Raw genomic sequence first — 23,467 nt, forward strand, 5'->3', positions numbered from 1 at the left:
AACCCCTGTTACCTTTTGTTAAGGGGGTACAATAGAATAACACATGTGCTGACTCTTCACTATGCTGCTTGATTCTCAAGACAATTATAACCAGTGAGCACAGAGTTGTTATGGAGATTTGCATTTGCTCCACAGGTGAGTAATGCAGAACTAATTAGGAAGAAGAGCTTATTGTACAAATGAGCTTCCAACCCCCAATCAATACTCCATTGATTCTGACCCACTCTACAGGGCTCATTGAGCTCTTGCGGGGAAGGAGAAAGTGGAATGGGAATGTGTGCACTGTTGGCCCATAGGGCAGTAAGGTCAGCAAAGAACTGGCTAACCATATGGTGTTGACCTTCCTCTTTGTTTCTAGCTGTGGCATTTAATTAAGAAGGCTAAAATACATAGTTTCCTAATATTATATTTCCATTTAAACAATTGCTGTAGTAGTACAAATCTGAATGGGAGCAAAGCATATATGGAGCTGCCCAAGCACCAACCCTGTGTCCTTCCCAAGTAACTAAAATGACCGAAGCAGCCCTAATGAGGCTGAGGATCTTGCCATGGTATTTTGTTTAAATGTAACTGTATTATGGTATGGGTTGTTAATGTGGGGATGCAAGTGCTGACTGAATACCTTGTCTGGTGAGTCAACATCTACATTCAAAGGATAGAAAAAAAATAGTTAAATAGCCCAAAGGTGTCCAAGATTTTTTGTTTCTGTTTTTAAACAGTATGGCAGCATATGAAGCGAACTCTCAGACCTTAATGTTGCTAGGTCCCATTTATTTGGTGTTACAGCTACATAGTGGGAAAATTTCTAATATTCCTTTCTCAGATGGTATCAACCGGCTTCAGGATTAAAACTTCTCACTTCTCACTTTTTTTCAGACTAGCCCACATTTCTGGGAACTTCGAGCAGGGTTACAATGTATATGTTTTTTCTGACTGAATGTTTCTCATTGAGGATGATAAAGTCTCTTCTGAACTGCATAAAGAGAGACTGTTGTCCCTTAACAGACACAAAGGGAATTTTCAAAACAGTTTCAGCCCTACCAGTATGCTCTGAATATCCCCTATAGCTTACATAGTGTTATAGTTAGGGTGACCAGACAGCAAATGTGAAAAATCGGGACAGGGGGTGGGGGGGTAATAGGAACCTATATAAGAAAAAGACCCCAAAATCGGGACTGTCCCTATAAAATTAAAGAGACATCTGGTCACCTTAGGTATAGTTAAATTAATGTAAAACTGGTTTGAGATCAGCATTAGACTTTAAAACTAGCTCCTTGTGGAAGAAGGTGTTAGAAAAGAGTGATTTGGGGAAGAGGATTCTGGAAAGTCAGAGAAAAAAGGGAGATGAGAAAATCACTGACACCAGGAGAAGAAAAGGAGAGAGAAGACTGAATATAGAGCTACAGAGACAAGAAATGAAAAAGACAAAATTGTCTCTCTAATACCATGGGTATCTGGATAGTCAGATAAATGCTATCTTCAGAAACAAGTAGAAAGAAGCAAGAAGGAAAAATGGGGAGAAAAAAATGTTGGGGCATGACTCTTATGTTTACATTTTGATCTCTATTTGTCATTGTTGTTTGGATGCTGTCCCACTTGAACAGATTTCTAAAATGAACACGGCATACTTCTGCAAAGTTCCTTACAAATGTTTTAACAAAGTCATCTCTTAAGCAGCCATACTGCTTTTATTTCCGCCTGTCAAGGAATCCATTCCAATGAGACCTTGCTCCACAGATTTAAAAAGGTCACTTCACCACTCTGGGCTGGACTCAAGCTCTTTAGAAAATCCATACAGCTTTTTGCTTCATTTAACACAAACATGTTTGGTCAGTTTAAGTCTAAAAGAAGGATGTCTATACAGCTCTTTTCTTACACTTTCAATTGTTTTCTTTGGTGTGCTTGTACTCAAGAGTAATTTTAAATTCCACGATGCTTATAACACTTAAGCAATACTATTTGGCCTTAGGTGATTTATAGAATGGACACAGTAATTTACAAGTTTTACAAAATAACAATGCCCGTGCTGTGCATCACAAAACAAACAGACAAACAAACCCAAACCTTATGGGTTAACACACTGCAATGCTAACTTACAAGCTGCAGATTTCTTCTCTATTCCATATTTTATTGTCATGTCTTACATTATGTGTCCTTGGTTGATTTTTGTATTTATTTGTTTTTTGTATTTATAAATGCACCCAATTTTGCCTGTTTTTCTTATAATAAGAAAACAGAATGTGTTGTATCTTTCCTTTGGATAGGAATTTTTGGGTGTAAACAGTATTGTTAGGTCAATCGGATATATACAGTATGCTCAACATACTGTGATAATGTGTGATATAAAAATATGTAAACTTCTGTTAATAGATGCTTTTAGCTAACGGTGGAAATCTGTGGTAGAAGTAGTGTTTGCAGAAATTTTGAAGAAAAAGATAAATTATTTGTAACTAGAGTAGCATGTATTGTGTATGTCATATATTGACAGATCTTCTAAAACTCTGTAAAAATTAAAGTAAAGCAGGAATATGAGACACCTATATTTTGTATTTTTACTGGCGTGGCCGGATTTTCTGTTGATTCATCAAGTATTAAGTTGCATGGAGCCATTGATAGATATCACTGAGGCAGCGGGGCTTGTTAACTTGACCCTGGATAAGGGATTGTCTCTTAGAGCAGAGAAGGTCTAAGCTGGACAGTCATCTAGGAGGAACTCTATGAGCAGCAAAGGCAGGGGATGGAATTCATTATATTGTTATGAGTTTCTTTGTAAACCAATCCAGACACCTAGAAGGGACTGAGTTTTGATCTTATAATGTGTTGACTATATTTTTCAACAGAGTGGAAAAGTCACTTATTAGTCACCGAAAGCACAGTGAAACATATTGACCATCTGAAATACTTATTCCGCATTTCTTAGTCAATATAATGCATCCTAGGTGCTTATCATATGCGTGGATCAATGGAACAAGTTTCATAGTATATTTTGGACTATTATTGTGTGGGAGGAACTTGATCTAAAAGGTTTAAATGTTTACCTGATAGTATTTAATAGGTAATTGTCCCAAATATCTTAAAGGGACAAGGTGGGTAATATCTTTTATTGGATCAATTTCTGTTGGTGAGAGAGACAAGCTTTTGAGCTTATACAGAACTCTTCCTCAGACCACATCCATGAAGGTGGATCCCTTTGCACCCATGAGAACTCCAATGAAATCTGTGAGGCTCCATTGATTTCTTATGGCCATGGGTCCATTTGCCTGGAGGTGGCAGTGGGACTGAGAGACCACGTGCAGTAAATGTTTATATAGTTTTTCTTGTCTCTGTAATAAAGACAAATTTTATAATAAGATTCATAATCTTACCTTACTCCTGGGTAACTTGTACTGAAATCTTCATTTTTGTCATTTTCTCCATGGTTTTTAAAAGTGAAGTCAATGAGACTTCTGTGGTTTTCTTCATTAAAGCTAGTATTTCACCCACTGTCTCACATGGTGTATGAGATAATACTGCATTTCTTATGTGCATATAACTCCCATTGCAGCTGAGGTAATTTTGCAAAAGGACTGTAGGATGATTTTAAAAAAAATCAGTGAATAGGAGAATTAAAATAACACTTGTAGCTCATTGGTATAAATTCCACTCTATTTGCAGTGCTAAATAACAATTTCCAAGCATTCTGCTAAAGTAAAATTATGAGTACATTCAAAACTATAGGATATTTACTCTTTTGGGGGGCCCAAGGCAAGTGCTGTATATGCAAATCTTGTAGTATCAGGCCCTTGTTGCACACAAGTCAAAGGGGATGTCTAACCATACAGGCTGGTGGACTATATTTTTAAATAATGTATGCAATTGCTCCTGTATTCTTATAATTTGTATTTAACCTACAGCATTTCATGGACACTTTATACTTTAGTTCATAAGAATTGGCCTATTCTTTTTCAGCCTGCCAAATATATTTTTTAGATCTGCATGAAAAGCGTCTATATCATATGCTACATGAATTAATCTTATTTTGTAGTTTGAGACAAATATCCTATGAAATTCATAAACAATTTAAAATATGTTTTAAATTTAGTTTTATCTTAATATTGGTTTATCTGTTTTAACCATGTAGCCAAATCCTGTATTTTAAATTAAATCAATCAGAGTTTACACTTGAATGGCCAAATTTGGCAATCCTTTACCTTTTTGAGTGCTGAATCAGTTTTAAAAGTAATACTGTATTTCACAATAAATTAAACACTTTTTTTTATTTAGCTCATAGAAGTGTTTCTCACAGACTGAACAGATGATTGAGAGTTCCATTTTGTCCTGTGATAGTTTTTACGATTTACAGATATTTTAACACATATCTTGATACAGAGTAAATTAAAGAGACATTTAAATAAATATTAAAATTTTTAAATAAATGTTCATATAATGTAGAAATGCAAAGTATTTATTTATTTGGTTGCAGAGGTCTTTTTATCACCATCCATGACCGGGGGCACATTGCTACAATGCTTAAATCATGGCCTGAAGATGCCATCAGGGTAAGTTAAATTTTATTTGCATGGCAGAGTTGCTTTTGATCTGTATCTGTGTAACTGTGGCTAAAATGTTTTGACTAGCTACTGCTTTTAATTCAAAATAAATTAGGTCGTATGGTGGATATTAATTAGTTGCTAGTGATTGTAACAATGCTGTTCTGGCGGGACCCAACTGAGAGTGCCAGTTCAGGACCAATTGCTTAAAACAGGGCAGTTACATCCCAAGGCTGGGGTTTTTCCACCTCTAAGGCAAACCAAACCAGCCAGACAAAGAGGACTTTGGTCTCATCCCACTGGCTAACCACAAGTCACACAAGCAATTCCCTTAGACACTCCAGTTTCCCAGTATCACCACCAGTGCCACTCAATATGGGGACAAATGGTTATGAAAACCAGTACCCCAGTAAAAGAAAAAAGGTTCTCCCGATCCCAAAGAACCAAGCCCCAAACTCCAGGTCAATATACAAATCAGATCTTACCCACAAATCATGCTGTTGCCAATCCTTTAGAATCTAAAATTTAAAGGTTTATTCATAAAAGGAAAAAGATATAGATGAGAACTAGAATTGGTTAAATGGAATCAATTACATACAGTAATGGCAAAGTTCTTGGTTTAGGCTTGTAGCAGTGATGAAATAAACTGCAGATTCAAAATCAAGTCTCTGGAGTACATCCCCAGGTGGGATGGGTCCTCAGTCCTTTGATCAGAGCTTCAGTTTGTAGCAAAGTCCCTCCAGAGGTAAGAAGCAAGATTGAAGACAAGATGGAGACGAGGCATCAGCTTTTTATAGTCTTTTCCAGTGTAAGAACACCTCTTTGTTCTTACTGTGGAAAATTACAGCAAAATGGAGTCTGGAGTCACATGGGCAAGTTCCTGCATACTTTGCTGAGTTACAAGGCGTATCTGCCTTCTCTCAGTGGGTCAATTGTATAGCTGATGGTCCTTAATGGGCCATCAAGCAGGTTAGGCAGAGCTAACATCAGCTTGTCTGGGGTGTTTCCCAGAAGCATAGCATATGAAATACAGACAGTATAGAGCCAATATTCATAACTTCAACTACAAAATTGACACATTCATATAGAAAGAATAATCATAACCAGCAAACCATAACCTTGTCTTAGACACCTCATTTGACCCCCTTTATACAAGATTTGGTGCCACTACAGGACTTTGGTTGCAACCATGTTCTATATGGTTCCAGATTATATCAGTAACGTCACAGTGGTTTCTTAAATCATTGTTGTATCAAAGGCACTTTCCAGTTGCAGATTCAGAATCTTGAGACTTTTAAACTGTGTTATGTGTTAGGGCTTCATTTGCTGTTTAGAATTTGAACTTCTTGATAACTTGCCAATTATATTCAGTCTCATGTGATTTAAAGTTTTTGAATATAAGGATTGGTTTAATTATTTGCATCTGAATGATCTCTACATGTGGATCAGTTAACTCCCAAATATGACATCTTAAGTACTGAAATCTCTATATTTTAGCATAAAGAAAGTTCTGCTAAGCATTTTACAGTCAAAGCAATTTCAGTTATAATTGATTCTAAGGAGTTCTCCCACAAGCTGTTTCTGTTCTCCACCTACAGCTGCTTGTCATAGAATAAGCTGTGAAAATTATTCATTCCTTTAAAAAAATCGAAGAAATCATTATTTATTCTGATCCTAAAAGCTGAATGTACTTTAGTATAAGTGAGTGACTAATGCATCAGTAGCAATGGTAGATGACTTTTGGAAAATACAATTTGATCCAAATTGTCATTATAAACTGGGATTCTCTCCTTTTCTATTGTGCTTTCTCTCTCTCCCTCTTTTCCCTCTTATCCCATCTGTGAATTAGGGATAATGGTGCTTGCCCATCTTTGTGAAGCACGTTGAGATCTGCAGATCAAAGGACCTCTGTAAGCAATAGATGGAGATGATCGTATTTATTTTATTATATTATTTTGTATCCTGAGGTTGTTTTCAGACTTAATCTCATTTTTAAAATAATAATTATTGTTGGTTAAACAGGAATACCCAGGTTTTTGTGCAGAGAATTTCTTTTTTACTCAGTATTTTATTTTGGAGTGTATTTCCTTTTTTCCCATTGTTTTTTGTGTGTGTGAGTCCTTAAAAATGTGCAGCTGAGGTCAATGAGTGTTCATATCCTGTGAACGAATACTTATAGGTGCTTTTATACCATTTAAAGCCTCCTAGAACAACTTTAACAGCTGTTTTTTCAAAAACACACATTGAAATAGCTTAATGAGGAAACATTTGAGTGGTCCAAATATCCATGTAAACAGTGTGTTTGTGCGATACACAGTGATCATTAATCTATGTCCTTTATTTAAATTTACAAGATCAGATTTGGTTACAGTGTAATAAACAAAAACTGAGATTCACAGATGTTCAAGTTATCCTTTTGAGGTTAATACATTCATTTCTACTGGTTTAGTCTACCTTTCCTTGTGAATGAGAGTTTTACACCCACGAACATGGTACAGTTCTGTGGTGACCTAGAATCCTACTTTCGATGTCTCCGACTCAAAGAATATTTCCAACATACCTCTGAACAGCATACTAACCCACAGAATCCCCCCTACCAGCACTACAAAAAAAAAGGATTCTGCGTGGACTCCTCCGGACGGTCGAAACAACAGACTGGACTTCTACATAGATTGCTTCCGTCAACGTGCAAAGGCTGAAATTGTGGAAAAGAACGTCACTTGCCCCATAACCTCAGCCATGCTGAACACAACGCCATCTACAGCCTCAGAAACAACTCTGACACCATAATCAAAAAGGCTGACAAAGGAGGTGCTGTCGTCATCATGAATAAATTGGAATATGACCAAGAGGCTGCTAGACAGCTCTCTAACACCACATTCTACAGGCCATTATCCTCTGATCCCACTGAGGATTACCTAAAGAAGCTTCACCATCTGCTAAAAAAAAATTCCTGACAAAGCACAGAAACAAATCTGTACAGGCACATGTATTTTTGCTACCTAAGATCCATAAACCTGGAAATCCTGGATGCCCCATCATCTCAGACATTGGCACCCTAACATCAGGCTTGTCTGGTTATGTGGACTCTCTCCTCAGGCCCTACGCTACCAGCACTCCCAGCTATCTTCGAGACACCACTGACTTCCTGAGGAAACTACAATCCATCGGTGATCTTCCAGAAAACACCATCCTAGCCACTATGGACAACACCAATATTCCACACAAAGATGGACTACAAGCTATCAGGAACAGTATCCCCGATAATGTCACAGCTAACCTGGTGACTGAACTTTGTGACTTTGTCCTCACCCACAACTATTTCACATTTGGGGACAATATATACCTTCAAATCAGCGGCACTGCTATGGGTACCCGCATGGCCCCACAGAATGCTAACATTTTTATGGCTGACTTAGAACAACCCTTCCTTAGCTCTCGTCCCCTAACACCCCTACTCTACTTGCGCTACATTGATGACATCTTCATCATCTGGACCCATGGAAAAGAAGCCCTTGAGGAATTCCACCACGATTTCAATAATTTCCATCCCACCATCAACCTCAGCCTAGATCAATCCACACAAGCGGTCCATTTCCTGGACACTACTGTGCTAATAAGCGATGGTCACATAAATACCACCCTATATCTGAAACCTACTGACCGCTACACTTACCTACATGCCTCCAGCTTCCATCCAGGACACACCACACGTTCCATTGTCTACAGCCAAGCTCTAAGATATAACCGCATTTGCTCCAATCCCTCAGACAGAGACAAGCACCTACAATATCTTTATCAAGCATTCTTAAAACTACAGTACCTGCCTGCTGAAGTGAAAAAACAGATTGACAGAGCCAGATGAGTACCCAGAAGTCAACTCCTACCAGACAGGCCCAACAAAGAAAATAACAGAACAGCACTAGCTGTCACCTTCAGCCCCCAACTAAAACCTCTCCAGCGCATCATCAAAGATCTACAACTGATCCTGAAAGATGATCCCTCACTCTCACAGATCTTGGGAGACAGACCTGTCCTCGCTTATGGACAATCCCCCAACCTAAAGCAAATACTCACCAGCAACCACACATCACTGAACAAAACCACTGACCCAGGAACCTATCCTTGTAACAAAGCCCGATGCCAACTCTGTCCACATATCTATTCAAGTGACATCATCATAGGACCTAATCACATCAGCCATACCATCAGGGGCTCGTTCACCTGCACATCTACCAATGTGATATATGCCATCATGTGCCAGCAATGCCCCTCTGCCATGTACATTGGCCAAACCGGACAGTTTCTACGCAAAAGAATTAATGGATACAAATCTGACATCAGGAATCATAATACTCAAAAACCAGTGGGAGAACACTTTAACCTGTCTGGTCATTCAATGACAGACCTGCGGGTGGCTGTTTTACAATAGAAAAACCGTGTCATCTCCTATTTCTGTATGCCTGCAGTCGTACTCCTCCAACCATGTGTGAGTAGGAATGGTTATCAGCCTGCTTAGTGGGGAGGCTGTGGTTTGGGCGTCTCCTGTCCTGGAGAAATCAAGCCCATTTCTGGGACTAGTTGAGGACTTAGTTTAGGCAATGGCAGTAAACTTCAATGACTCAAGTCATAAGCATATGGCCGAAGCCATGCTTTAGGTGTTGTGGCAGGGACGCTGTCCGGTTGCTAAATATGCAGCAGAGTTCTGATGTTTGATAGTAGATATCAAGTGGAACAAGGCTGCCCAGCTTTATAATTTCTGACTTGGGTTAAACAATTATATTAAAGATGAACTGGCCTGGCTGGGATCCTTCTCTGGCCTGGATGCCTTAGTCAATCTATGATCAAAATCGACCACCTCCTGGCTGAATGATGTGATGTAAAAAGAGCTTCCTACTGGAAGCTCTGCTGACTCTGGCCCCTGCATCACCAGTCCCTTCTCCATCATCTGAACCTATTCAAGTTGACCAGGTTCAGCCCCACCTTTCTGACGTGGAGAAGAATCGATGCTGGGCATTGGAACTATGCCTATATTGAGGGGAACCAGAGCACATTGTATCAAGCTGCCCTGCCAAGGTTTGATCTGTATGCCATGCCTCAGCCCTGATAAGGGAATCTGGGCTGGGTTTGTGCCCTTCCCCTTTCCCCAGCAGTCCATACCAACAATTGTCCATCAGTACCTTGGTGATGGCCAATCAGAATCCAATGTATCCCTCCCTCTCCGGCTCCAGCTCCGGCACCCTGCTATGCCTGACACCAACCTAGAAGTGCTTGTGGACTCAGGTGCCTCAGATAGTTTCATGGATCTGGAGTTTTTCCGAGCACACACTACCTCTCCCAGTCCTAGGAGTACCCTGAGCTAGTGGAGTTCATAGCTGGATCACTCTTTTCACTGGGACCGGTCACCCCCCCCAGACAGCCCCCTTAGAGGTAACTACACTTCGAGGTCACTGAGAAATCCTTCAGTTGGGGCTACTTCATGCACTTTATTCACCATTTGTCCTTGGCATCTCCTGACTTGTCGCTATGACCATGAATCTGCTAGTAGTCGGGCATAGTACATTTTGACTCCCTGTGTTGCCAACAGTCCTGTTTCTCAACAGCCCACCCAGTGCCAGCAACCCTTTGTGGCTTAATTGGTTCCCCAAAGATCCAGAGACATGAAGAGGAGGTCCAAAGGTGTCCCTAGCAACCCCCACAACTTCCCTAATAGCCCCACGGATTCCTATTAAATATCAACATTATGCCAATGTGTTTGACAAAAAGAAAGCCAATACTCTACTGCCCCATTACAGCAACAACTGCTCCATCAACCTCCAAATAGGGGCAAAGGTTCCCTTCAGGTGCCTTTACTTCTTCTCTGAATCTGAACTACAGGCACTCTGGAGCTATCTCAAGAAATACCTGCAGAACGGGTCCATTCACCCCTCCATGTCCACAGCGGCGCCCCTGATCTCCTTCATGGCTAAGAAAGATAGCTCCCTCTGGCCTTGTGTGGACGACTGAGTGCTGAACAAGATTACACTCCAAAACTGGTACTCCTTACCACTCAATAATAAAAATTCCCCTCTGTTAAGGTCTTCACAAAGTTGGACCTCTGCGGAGCATCTAACCTGGTGTGAGAATCCAGGAAGAAGACAAATGGAAGACTGCCTTCTATACCAGGTATTGTCACTTCGAGTATTTAGTTATGCCATTTGGGTTATGCAGTGGTCCAGCAACCTTTCCGCATTTCATAAATGAAATATTTAGGGACATACTGGACCAATTTGTTGTAATTTATCTGGATGACATCCTCATTTTCTCTGAAAGTCAGGACCTCCACAGTCATCACATACATTGTCTTGGAGAGCCTCCACCACAACCAGCTCTATGTGAAACTCGAGAAATGCAAGTTTGAAAAAGACACAGTGGAATATCATTTTGCCCCAGGGACTTGCTATGTATATGCATAAGATGGTGGCAATATCTGACTGGGCCACACCTAAGGATGTACATGAGGTGCAGCAATTCCTGGGGTTCGACAGTTTCTACAGGCAATTATTAAAAAATTCTCTAGCCTGGTTGCACCCATAATGGCACTCCTGCAAAAAGAAGTGTGTTTGGTCCATAGAGGCTCTGTAGACCTTGGATCAATTGAAGAGGGCAGTATCCATCCTGATTCACCCAGATCCCACTAAATCATATATAATCGAGGCCGATACCTTGAATTTTGCCATAGATGCAGTATTATCTCAAAATGTCGGCCCCCACAACCAACTCCTTTTATTCTCCGAAGCTAATCCTGGCAGAAGAATATTATCTGGGGCAAGTAACTGCTGGCTGTCAAGGTGGCTATCAAGGAGTGAGTCCACCATCTAGGAGGATTCTGTTTCCTGTGCAAGTCCTAACAGATCATGAGAACCTGTAGTATGTATGGTCTGCTAGATGCCATAACTAATGCCAGATTCACTGGTCCCTCCTTTTCACTCACTTTGAGTTTGTGGTAATCTATCACCTCGGGACAAGAAATGTAAAGGCAAATGCCCTGTCCTGCAAAGATGAATATCTCAAGCCTGGTGAAGAGCCCTCTGCTGCTGTGCTTAAACTGTCCAGCCTTGTCAACAGGAAGATCAACAGCAGTCTGTCATTCTCTATCTGCTCTTTGCTCCCCAATGACCCATTCACAACTCAGATCCACCAGACTCTGAATGATGCGGGTACCTGACCCAACTTTGAGTTCTAACTATAATACTGTATGTCCTCCTCTATTAAAATAGTTGTATTTATGTTATGGAGGGACAATCTAGGCTTCAGGTATTCAAACAATGCCACAATTTGCTACTTGCAAGCCATTTTGGCCAATTCAAGACCTGGTACCTGCTGTTGAGGAGATTCTGGTAGCCAGGCCTACAGGCTTCCATCAAGAATTATATAAGATTCTGCAACCTAAGCACCTGTACCAATGACCTCAGCACCTGTACCCATGTACCTGCAACCTCAGCACCTGTACCGATGATCAAAACCACTACATTTCCTCCAGCATTTGCCAATGTCTTCACATCCTTAGTCTAGTATATCAGTGGACTTTGTTGTAGAACTGCCACGCTTCCAGGGACACTCAGTAATCTTGATGACCTAGCAAAGATGGCACACTTCATCCCATGCCATACTGTTCCTAGCACAAAGGAGACAGCTTGGCTCTTCCTGGAAAATATCTTCCATTACCATGGATTACCAATGGACATTGTCTTGGACGGTGGCCCCAGTTCATCTCCCAATTCTGGTGGGAATCCTCAGACTCCTTGGCATCAAGTCCCTCACCTTGTCCGCCTGTAATCTGCGGACTATACAGAAAGAGTCAGTCAAATTTTGGAGCAGTATCTTTGCTGTAAGCAGTGTCTTTTGAGTAAGCACCAGGATAGTGAATTTCCTCTGCTGTGCTATGCAAATTTGCAAATAACAATGCAATCCACACCTGGACCTACCATAGTCCTTTCTTCACAAACTATGGCTTTCACCCACGCTTGCACCCAGGCTTGCCCATGAGTTCTCCAGTACTGGCTGCCGTGGATTTAGCCTCCAACCTGCACTGGGTGCAGCACTGGATTATAGAACGAGTAAGCCAAGTGGCCTTCAGCTTATAGCTGCCTGAGTCCTTGAAGATCCACCCCATCTTTCATATTTCACTTTTAAAGCCCTACACCGAGAACCCATACACAAATCGCTCCAATCTGCCTCCACTACCCATAACATTCCGCTGACAGAAGGAGTACTTGGTCCATGAAATCCTTGACTCTCAGCAAATTTGGGAAGCCTACAATACCTGGTGGACTGGAAATGCTATGGCCTGGATGAGCAGTCTTGGGCACTGGTAGAGAACATTCACATCCTTGACCTATCGTGAGAATTCCATTGGAAGAATCCTGAGAAACCAGGTCCTGAGAGGCTTTCAAGGGGGGCAACTGTCAGGAATCAGAGTCTGAAAAGCCGGTTTCTGGGCAACCTAATAAATAGTAGGCCTTAATAGGCTGCCTGATTGGCTACACATCCTGTTTGGTTGGAAGAATCATCAGATTTGTTCCTAAGCCCAGCAGCAGCAGTTCAGCAGCTGCTCAAAACAGTTGATCACCGCTTTGATGGCTTCTGTGTCTGCTTGTTTCCAGCCTTCCTCCTGCCTTATTCTAGTCCTGCTCCTGCCTTGGACCCAGCCTTGCCTCTGCCATACCTCCCTCCAGGTAACGCAGGCCTGACCCTTGGCTCTGATTTCTGGCTCTCAACTATTACTTTAATCGTGGTCCTGACTCTTGCTCCAGGTGCAAGGCATGACTGCTTATGTCCTGGTCACTGACACCAAGGACCAGAAAGCTACCAACATTACAAAGGTATTGTGGGAGAAGATCTTTGTGTGCTATGGATTGCTGTGTAGAATCCACTCCGATCCAAGGCGACTGTTGGAAGGCTGAACCCTGTATTATAGAAGACATGTTGCTAGGCCTTCCTGTCTACCAAGTTCGGCCTGAGGAGGGAAGAAGACACAGGAAGACCCTCCAAAGAAACTATCTTCTGCCCATTAAATAGCTAATTCCCAGTACTGTATTAACACTGCACTACCGACACCTGTCCAAAAACCTCCTCTTACTCTGAGCAGGAAGATGGGCAAGAGAACTTCACAGTCTCCATTGCCATCTCCCAATATAACTCATTTAGCTGTTGCTATTTTATTGTTCTAGTTACTCCTATTCTTTCCTTATTCCCTTATCCTTTGTTTCCTATACCTAGTAAAGTTCACCCTGTTGTTGTATTGTTACTTTAGGGATTGTGATAATTTTATTCCTCGTATATTGGACTGTACTCCTAATGTATTATTTGATAGTCAGTAATAGTCAGATAATCAGTTTTCCAAAGGACTGTACCTCTTATGTTCAGAGGCAGTAGGAGGGGAAGTACTACTGAGTCGTTAGCCAGGAGGTCACTGGGGCCTAGATTGTCCAGTGGCTCTTTTGGAATCTGCGGGGCTTTCTCTCCCTCCCCCCCACCCCCCCTTTACAGATATATTTCAGGATGCCTGGCTAGTCAAGGGCTAGTCCAAAAGCTCAGGTAATATCCAGCATATGACTCATTCAGTCAACCTTCAAGGCCATAGGCCTACTGATCAATGCAGACAAGTCTACCCTTTACCCTGTACAGAGCATAGAGTTTATAGGGGTTGTGTTGCATGCTACCCAGGCCAGAGTGTTCCTCCCAGAGTCAAGATTCCAATCTACTTAGTCTCTCATGACAGACCTCAAGTTTCAATCACAACAGCCTGAAACTGTACGAGGCTTCTACGGCACATGGCCTTGTGCACATATGTAGTAGGACTCATGAAGCTGCACCTCAAGCCCCTCCAGACATAGCTCGAGTCAGTGTACTTGCCAAGCTGTCTTCCTCTGGATACTGTGCTCCCAGTACCTTTGCAGATTCTAATTTTGCTGAATTGGTAGTTGGATCCTCTCAATGTTTGTGTGGGTGTTCCCTTTCTCTGCCTTGAACCGTCAATGACACTGGTCTCAGATGTGTCGGCTCTAGGGTGGGATGCTTATTGGGGGCCCCTCCAAACTCAGGGTCTTTGTCCTCAAGGGAGCTCACTCTTCATATCAATATCATAGAGCTCAGGACAATTTGTCTTGCCTGTCAGTCTTTCCTACCTCAGATCAGGGAGAGAAACCTATTTGTTCTTAAAGACAACATCACTGCAGTGTTTTACCTCAACAGGCAGGGATGAGCTTGGTCATCCCTCCTTTTTCAGGAAGCAGTTCACCTGTGGGAATTTTGCATAGCTCATTCAATCAACCTTGAGGCCTCTTACCTTCCAGGGTGTAGAACAAGCTAGCAAACCGCCTGAGCAGGCCATTTTTGAGTCACCATGAGTGGTCTCTTTGCCCAGATGTAACCAGATGCATTTTCCAGCACTGGGGGTCTCCCCAAATAGACCTATTTGCAATCAAAATGTCAACAGTTCTCCCTGCAAGGCCACAGTCTGAGCTCTATAACAGGCACCTTCCTGATACCCTGGACAGAAAAGCTTTACTACAATTTTCCCCCAATTCCACTCCTATACAGAGTGCTACTAAAGATCAAGTGGGACCATGCCCAGATTATATTAATAGCCCAAGTGTAGCCCTGCCAACACTGGTTCTCCATGCTACTGGACTTCTCAGTGGGAACTCAAATCTCACTTGGATTTGATTTCTCAAGACCACAGTCAGCTGCTCCACCTGAACCTGCAATCCCTTAATTCAACATCCTGGAAGCGCCAAGGCTAAATCTCAGAGAGCAGGCTTGCTCAGAGCAAGTTTTCCAGATCTTACCAAGTAGCAAAAAGCACTCACCAAGGCCACCGACCTGTCAAAATGGAAGCAGTTTCGTATCTGGACTTGTCAGACCAGGGTTTCACTGATGCACTCCTCCATCCAACATGTACTCAACTGTCTGCTGCACCTGAAACAGCAAGGCCTTAGCTATTTCCTCTATCAAGATTCACCTGGCAGCAATATCAGTTTTCCACCCTCGCTGGTCTATGAACTAAAAGAACAATCAACATTCAATTCAAGCCACTGGCAACGTGGGTACAATCCAGACCTAACATTCCTGTCTAAAGACCAAAGTGGTAACACTCTCATCATAACAGTTGAAGTACTATCGACATTTCCAAACAGCCAGCACAGGTCTATAATGATCTACATAGGCATTGAAGTTCCCGTGTTCTTTCTGAAACAGGTACCACGATGGAATTTTGCTAAAGCTGATTGGGATGCCTAAAAACAGACTGAGAAAACTGTTGCAACAATTCCAGCAAGACCGGAATGCTATCAGCTGTTCACAGGGCTCCTGAAAGTAGCAGGAAAGAAGAACATTCCCCGAGGATTCCAGAAAAAGTACACTCCTTGCTGGATGAGAGAGATGCAGTAGTTGCTCTGGAAATACAATCAGACGAGGAGTTCTCATATCGCAAAAGCCCTGCTACACTCCCTTGACACAGCAAGATGCCAGTGATGGCTTGATTGCGCGCAAAACCTTGATTTTACACGTTCAAGTCGTCGAGCCTGGACACTACTACAATGCCTTGAGGACGCTAATCTCACAGAGTACTGGCCACCAAATATCTAGCCAAACTCAATAGCCTCCAAACTGGTAGAGAACACAAAAGGACCACATGATAAACACACAAGAAGAGAAGTGTATCAACAAGTTTACCGAACACTTACCTGAATCCCCTGAAGAGAACCTTCCACCATCAGGGAAGTAAAAGAAGGACTTGCCGCGATTAAAAAAAGGGAAGGCTGCAAGCCCTGACAGTATTCTACCAGAATTCCTCAATCATCTCAGCCCCAAAAGACTCCAATGGCTAGCAACATTGTACGCCACTACCTTAAGGACAGTACGGATCCCTGAAATATGGCATGAGGCAACGGTAATTGCCATTCCAAAGCTTGGAAAGCCCCCTGATGAAGCGGGAAGCTCTAGGCCAATTTCTCTATTATGTACGACCTATAAACTTCTTGAACGTATCATCCTCAAAAGAATACACCCTTTTACTGAGCCAATTACCCCTGTCGAACAGGCAGGCTTCTGGCCAAACCATAGTTGTTGTGACCAAGCTCTGGCACTCACAACTCACATTGAGACTGGCTATCAAAAAAACCTAAAGACTGGCACAGTATTTGTTGACCGGTCATCTGCGTATGATACTGTATGGATTAAGGGCCTGATGCTGAAACTTGCTAAAATTATACACTGCTACTAAACACTTTGCCTGCTGTGGACCAGGCTGAGTAACAGATGTCTGCGGGTGTACTTGGGTAATAAGACCAGCTCACCCTGTACCATAAACAGTGGGCTAGCACAAGGTTCTGTATTTGTGCCAACACTTCTTAATATTTGCATGAGTGACATGTCTCAAATTAAATCACGAAAATCTTGATATGCAGATGATCTTGCCATGACAATCCAAGCATCAAACCTCCATGACATTGAGAAAGCATTAAGGGAGGACCTTCAAAATATGGAACAATACTTCCAAAAATGGAGGCTCAAAGCAAACCCTGGAAAAACAATAGTAAGCACATTTCATCTTGATAATAAGAGTGCCAAAAACTCATGAAAGTAGCTTTCTGTGGTAAAAATGTGCAACGCGATTACACTCCAACATATCTCGGAGTGAAACTCAACCAGACCCTCTCCTTCCATGATCATCTTGAGAAGGTAGCTGCAAAAATAAAAACAGTCAACATAATGCAGAAACTAGCAGATCCAACCTGGTGTGCATTAGCATCAATGTTGCAAACATCTGCAATAGCACTTATATATTCAATAGCTGAATATTGTGCACCGGTATGGAGCAGATGCAACCACACATGACTTGTGGATAGCCAGCTAAATATAGTGATGCAGTGCATCATGGGAATCCTTAAATTGACTTCAACACCATGGCTACCTGTCCTGTCTCACATCGCTCACCCGCCAATACGCCGAACTGCTGCAACATTCCGCAAAGCTCAGCGAATCCAGGAAAACAGATGTCTTCCTATTCACCAAGAACTTGACAACGCACCCCGCCCTCCAATATCTTAAGTCCTTCAAGCCTTTCTGGGAACATTTGTTTAGCTTCATGCAATCAGGCTATGATCAGAAGGAGGCTTGGAAAGCAGATTGGGCTAAACAAGACTTAAAAAATAAGCACTATGTGCCAGATCCCACACAGAAGGTTCCTGGGTTTGACTTTCCATGGTCAGCTTGGTCAACTCTGAACCAAATTCGAACCAACGATGGTAAATGCAGATATCATCTAATGCACAAATGGAAAATCAAGGACTCCCCGGTGTGTGAGTGTGGTTCCCCACAACAGACCATCAAACATATCACTACCTACTATCCAACTTATAAATATGAAGGCGGCATTACTGCAATAAATTCTGCTACTCTTGATGTAGCCATTTGGCTTGATCAACTTCAGGTGAAATTGTAGTTGCTGCTCTACGCCAGCCATACGAAAGAAGAAGATGATGAACCTTGCTGGGATAACTTCTGTTTTTTCTAACAACATGACAATGAGATTCCTTAAAGGCCTAGAAAGGTTGCACCCTCAATTAAGATAACTTGTTCCCCCTTAAGACTTGAACTTGGTCCTGTCTAAACTTATGGGCCATTTGAGGCTTTGGAAATGTGCTCCATACTACATCTTCCATGGAACGTGGTTTTCCTAATTGCTATCACTTCTGCCAGAAGAGTCTCTGTACTGCATGTACTATATACAGTCTTCTTTGAAGATAAGGTACAAGTCTGTCGCATCTTATGCACATTTAACATGTCTGATTTCAACTTTACGCAGTCGGCAAAACCAAAAAAACCAAACAAACAAAAAGAGAAAAATAACAATTTTAATACTGTACCTGTAGTGCGGGCGATTTTGCCCGCCATTCAACTCAATATAATTTTGACTATACGCGGTTTTCGCTTTACATGCTAACCGCAGAACGGAACCCCCGCGTAAGATGAGACTCACCTGTATACTTATGCTCTCATCTGAGTTTTGTCTCTAAAGTAGTTTCAATTTTTCATATCGGTCAACCAGTTTACTTATCTGTATTTTACTCAAAACCACACACAAATAAGGACGAGCAAAGGCTACACATATTGGATGTTAGATGAGCATTGGTGTTCTACATAGACAGGACCAAATTGTTTCAGTGGTCCACCCAAGGCTTCGTGGCTATAGCAGACAGAATTAAAGGTCTTCCAATCTCCTCACAGATAATTTGATATTTGATAACTTCCTGTATCAGCTCTTGTTATGATCTGGCAGGCATTTCTCCACCAGACAAGCTGACAGCTCACTCCAGACGAGTGCAAGCATCCTCAACAGCGTTCCTAGTGCAGATCCCTATCCACAACATTTGTAAAGTAACAACCTGGTCATTGGTGCACACTTTCTGCTCTCATTATGCTATCACCCAGTACTCTAGAGAGGATGCTGTATTTGGTCGTGCTGTACTACAGTCTGTGTGTACATGAACTGTGATCCCTCCACCTATATTACTGCTTGGGAGTCACCAAGAATGGAATGCACATGTGCAATCGCTCAAAGAAAAAAAAGTACTAACCTTTCATAACTGTTGTTCTTCGAGATGTGTTGCACATGTCCATTCCATGACTCTTTCCCCCTCCCCACATTGGAGTTTCCAGAAAGAAGGAACTGAGGGAACTTGGGATCAGCTGGGCTCTTTATACCGGCACCAGTGGTACACAGCAGCAGAGGGTGCTCAAGCCACCCTGCTGGACACCACTGGGGAAAAATTTCCAGTGACTGTGCACGGGGCATGCACACATCAAAGGTGGAAAGGACATGTGCAACACATCTGGAAGAACAACAGTTACAAAAGATTAGTAACCATTTTTCAGTCAAAGTTGCATTATCTTTTACCCTCCTCTTAATTCTAAATTATTATCTTTTACTCTGTCGTACGTGACTCTTCACTCATATGGTTCTGTCCAGCGTTACAGAAACCTTTCTTTTGAGTGCAGACAGGTGTTCTTGGTTTTAAATGTCTGAATTTTGTTTTATTATGGTGCTATTTCTACATACTGTGAGATCTACTGCTGAAAAACACTAAATAAGAGCTGTGTGTTGTTATAGTTGGTGAAACAACATATTTGCATGTATACAGTGGAACCCCCTTATACTAAAATATATTCTTTTATATTCTCAGAGAAGCTGCACTGCAATTGCAGGAAACTCTAGATGCTGTGTTTATGAGGGTGGGTAGAAGTATGATGTTGAAGGGCATGAGCTTCTGGGGTATGTCTATATAGCATCTGGGAGTGAGCTGCCTAGCCTTGGTCCACAGATGCATGCTAGCAGGGCTAGCACTAGCGCTATTGTTAGCTGTGTAGATGGTGCTTTGTTATTGCAACTTGGGCTAGAGCCTGAGCTCTGAAGTCATTAAAAATAGCATGCTAGCGCAAGCTTATCTACCACAAGTCTGTGGTCCCGGGCTGGGACGCTTGCTCCCAGATGCTGTGTACACATATTTAGTTGGGGATTGGCCCTGCTTTCATCAGGGGGGAGTTGGACTAGATGACCTCCTGAGGTCCCTTCCAACCCTGATATTCTATATCCTGGAATACTATAGTTTCACTCCTGTCAGGGAGCTGCAGTAGTAGTATCACACAGTATCACTGGGAACAGTTGCAGCAACACCTAGAAGCAAAGGATCTTTCCTTACCCTTTCTCCACAACATAGTGGCAAATCCTCTTCTTCCTTGTTGATTCAGAGCAATATAGGAGGGAAAATGATTGTTCCTTTGGAATGCAGCACTGAGCACCTGTCTGGTAAGTGACAAGTGCTGCATTCTTAGAGGATTAGCACAGGGAAAACCTTTTACAGTGAAGTGAAGTTGCAATATAATTGAAGTGAAAATGCAATAAAATGTAATGATGGAATTCAGGACTTTCGCTTGACTATAATTTAATGTGTGTCTGTAATAATAATTTTAAAATGGAAAAAAAGGTGTGTTGAGGAGTATAGATATGCTGCTTGTAAGTACTTAGCATTTCAGAAAAGAAATTATTTCATAGTACTTTTTTTTCCCTCCAACAAGGCTATTGTGGTAACTGATGGAGAACGTATTCTTGGCCTTGGAGACCTTGGCTGTTACGGAATGGGCATCCCAGTTGGTAAATTGGCCCTTTACACAGCATGTGGAGGAATGAAACCACAGGAATGCCTGCCTGTAATCCTGGATGTGGGAACTGATAATGAGGTAAATACTTTTCCTAGGTTCCATGAACATTTCACATATTTTAGGAGCAACAGGCTGAATTGTATAATTGTATTTATCTATTCTATTAAAGGGTAAACATAGCATTTTGGGTGCGAATATTATTCCCTTTGTCTTATTTTTCCCTCCGGTGAGTACTTATTCTCCTTTTTACTTGTTGTATGTAATTATTCTTTCATACAGTTTTATTCAATTTACCAATATATTTAATAGAGTCTGTATACTGATATCTTTCTACTGACAATTTAGTACATTGAAAAGGCCCAGATTATTTTCCACTGGCAAAAAGTCAGGATCATTAATTGTGGAGATTTCACAATGCACCTGAAACCTTCCCTTCACCCTACAGGTGGTCAGCACAGCCCCAAAAGTGGATTGCACTGGCTTGGGTGGTGTTTGGTACATGCCCAGTGCAGCCTACCCTGTGTGGCAATTATATAGCCCACAGAGAGACTAGGCCCTGGAAATGGCCACTTCTCCTCTTGGGAAGTGAATTCCCTTAGGGTGCAGCAGCCCTCACACAGAAACTTTCTGTGCCAACTGGGGTTGAACTTGGTCCACTATGACTAGTTTGTAAGGATGCCCAAAATTTACTGCTACCTCTTTATGAGCAAAGGTCCTATTTAATAACATACTTCCAAATAATTCATTAATGTCTCTAGTCTCAGTTTCTTTTTTCCAAACACATGAAGAGAAACTTGATGATTTGTGAGATGTTCACTGTTGTTTTCATAGGATGAAATCCGGGTACCACTGAAGTCAGTGGAAAAACACCCATTAACTTCTATGGCATCTGGATTTGACCTGTAGTCACTTTATCCTGTATTTTTTTCATTTTAGTATAAGAGCTGATGTAAAAACTGGACTTTCAACCCAAGTGAATTTTGATTTTTGACCATTTTAACTTTGGTCAAAAAATTGTGGTTCTTTGAGTGGTTGCACATATGTTCCACTAGGTGTGTAGATGCCCAACACACTGGGGTCAGAGAGTTTTCTGCAGTGACTTCAAAACATTGTCTATGCAGCTATTTTTTAGAGCACTAGTGCAAACTCTGCTACCCAAGTCTGCAGACCTGGGCTGGGAGGCTCGCTCCCACTCATTCCAAAATGCTCTGTAGACATACCCTACCTGTGCCATCTTGGCAATGTATCTTTTTAGCTGCACCTCTGAACACTGAAATTAAGTCTTATTTTTGAAATAGATTTATGTTTAGTCCATAGGATAGCAGTGAAAAATAGTGTCTTTTCTTGCAAGAATAGAAAATAATAAAGAATTGATTGTGTACATTGTCCTGATGTTTTTGATATCTAGTATCGGACATATAGTAAGTATGTAAGTATAGTAGAGGATAGACAGTTCAATATCTTTTTGTATACACAGGCATACAATTATAAAATATATATTCTTTATGAGATCAGTGATTTTTAGGACACTACAAGTGCACTCAATGGGTCTCTTTTCCAACATCCTTAAAATTGTTAAAAGACTGATAGGGGAAGAAAAAGGATGTCCTACAGCAATATTTTCAGATACAGATGTGGCAGATTGTAGATGAGGGAGGAATAGTGTGGGCTTATTATTGGAACCCCTAAAATGCAGTAGAAGGTATGAGGTGTGACACTATTCAGAACTCGTTCATTTAACAATAACTAACATTTGAAAACCCATTACCCCATTAAGGATTTTTGCTCCATAAGTAATATGGAAACCATGAAAGGAACAAAATATAGTTCAGTGACATAAGGAATGTACTGGTTGCTTCAATGCAGAGTAATTGCTGTACCAGTATGTTCCATAAAATCTCCATATAAAAGGCCATGATGGCACCTTACTTCTGCATGCTTAATTTACACACCAGACTTTTTCTAGATTTCTTTTGTAGAATCATATTAATGTAGGGCTGGAAGGGACCTTGAGAAGTCATCCTGTCCCGCCAGAGGCAGAATCAAGTAAATCTAGACCATCCACAATAGCTGTTTGTCTAACCTGTTCTTAAAAACCTTCAGTGATGGGCATTCTCCAGCCTCCCTTGGAAGCCTATTCCAGAGTTTAACTACCCTTATAGAGACAAAGCTTTTCCTAATGACTAACCTAAATCTCCCTTGCTGCAGATTAAGCCCATTACTTCTTGTCCTACCTTCAGTGGACAGGGAGAACAATTGATCACAGTCCTCTTTATAACAGCTCTTAACATATTTGAGGACTGTTTTCAGGCCCTGCTCAGTCTTCTTTTCTCAAGACTAAACATACCCAGTTTTTTTAACCTTTCCTCATACGTCAGGTTTTCTAATTTTTTTTTTTATATTTTTGTTGCTCTCCTCTGGACTTTCTCCAGTTTGTTCAGAGCTTTCCTGAAGTGTGACACCCAGAATGTTTGTGTGAATATGAACATAAGAGTTTGCAAAATTTCAAGGGGAACTAGTCAGAGGATGTTACATAAAACAGACACAGTTTTCCTTCATGTAGGGGACCTTTGAGTAACTCGCTTGGGTTGATATAACAATTTGGCAGCATTTCAATATCAGTAAATTGATGGAGACCTTTTAGTTCTTTCTTGATGTTTATTAATCTCTTACTTAATGCAAAGTTACAGTATGTCTGGTAATACTCTCAGAAACAGTCTCAACTGTAATGT

The 23,467-nt window shown here is 41.5% G+C and overlaps 1 protein-coding gene across 1 annotated transcript in view; it reads left to right on the forward strand.

The window, feature by feature from the left end:
- ME1 (malic enzyme 1) overlaps positions 1–23,467 on the forward strand; it is a 312,509-nt gene that overhangs the window by 130,975 nt on the left and 158,067 nt on the right. Inside the window, exons 4-5 of the mRNA XM_034766123.1 lie at positions 4,463–4,538; positions 20,652–20,813. Of these exons, the coding sequence (XP_034622014.1) occupies positions 4,463–4,538; positions 20,652–20,813 (238 nt within the window). The remainder of the gene's footprint in view (positions 1–4,462; positions 4,539–20,651; positions 20,814–23,467) is intronic.

Source organism: Trachemys scripta, chromosome 3, assembly GCF_013100865.1.
Source record: "Trachemys scripta elegans isolate TJP31775 chromosome 3, CAS_Tse_1.0, whole genome shotgun sequence".
NCBI classification, from domain to species: domain Eukaryota; kingdom Metazoa; phylum Chordata; order Testudines; family Emydidae; genus Trachemys; species Trachemys scripta.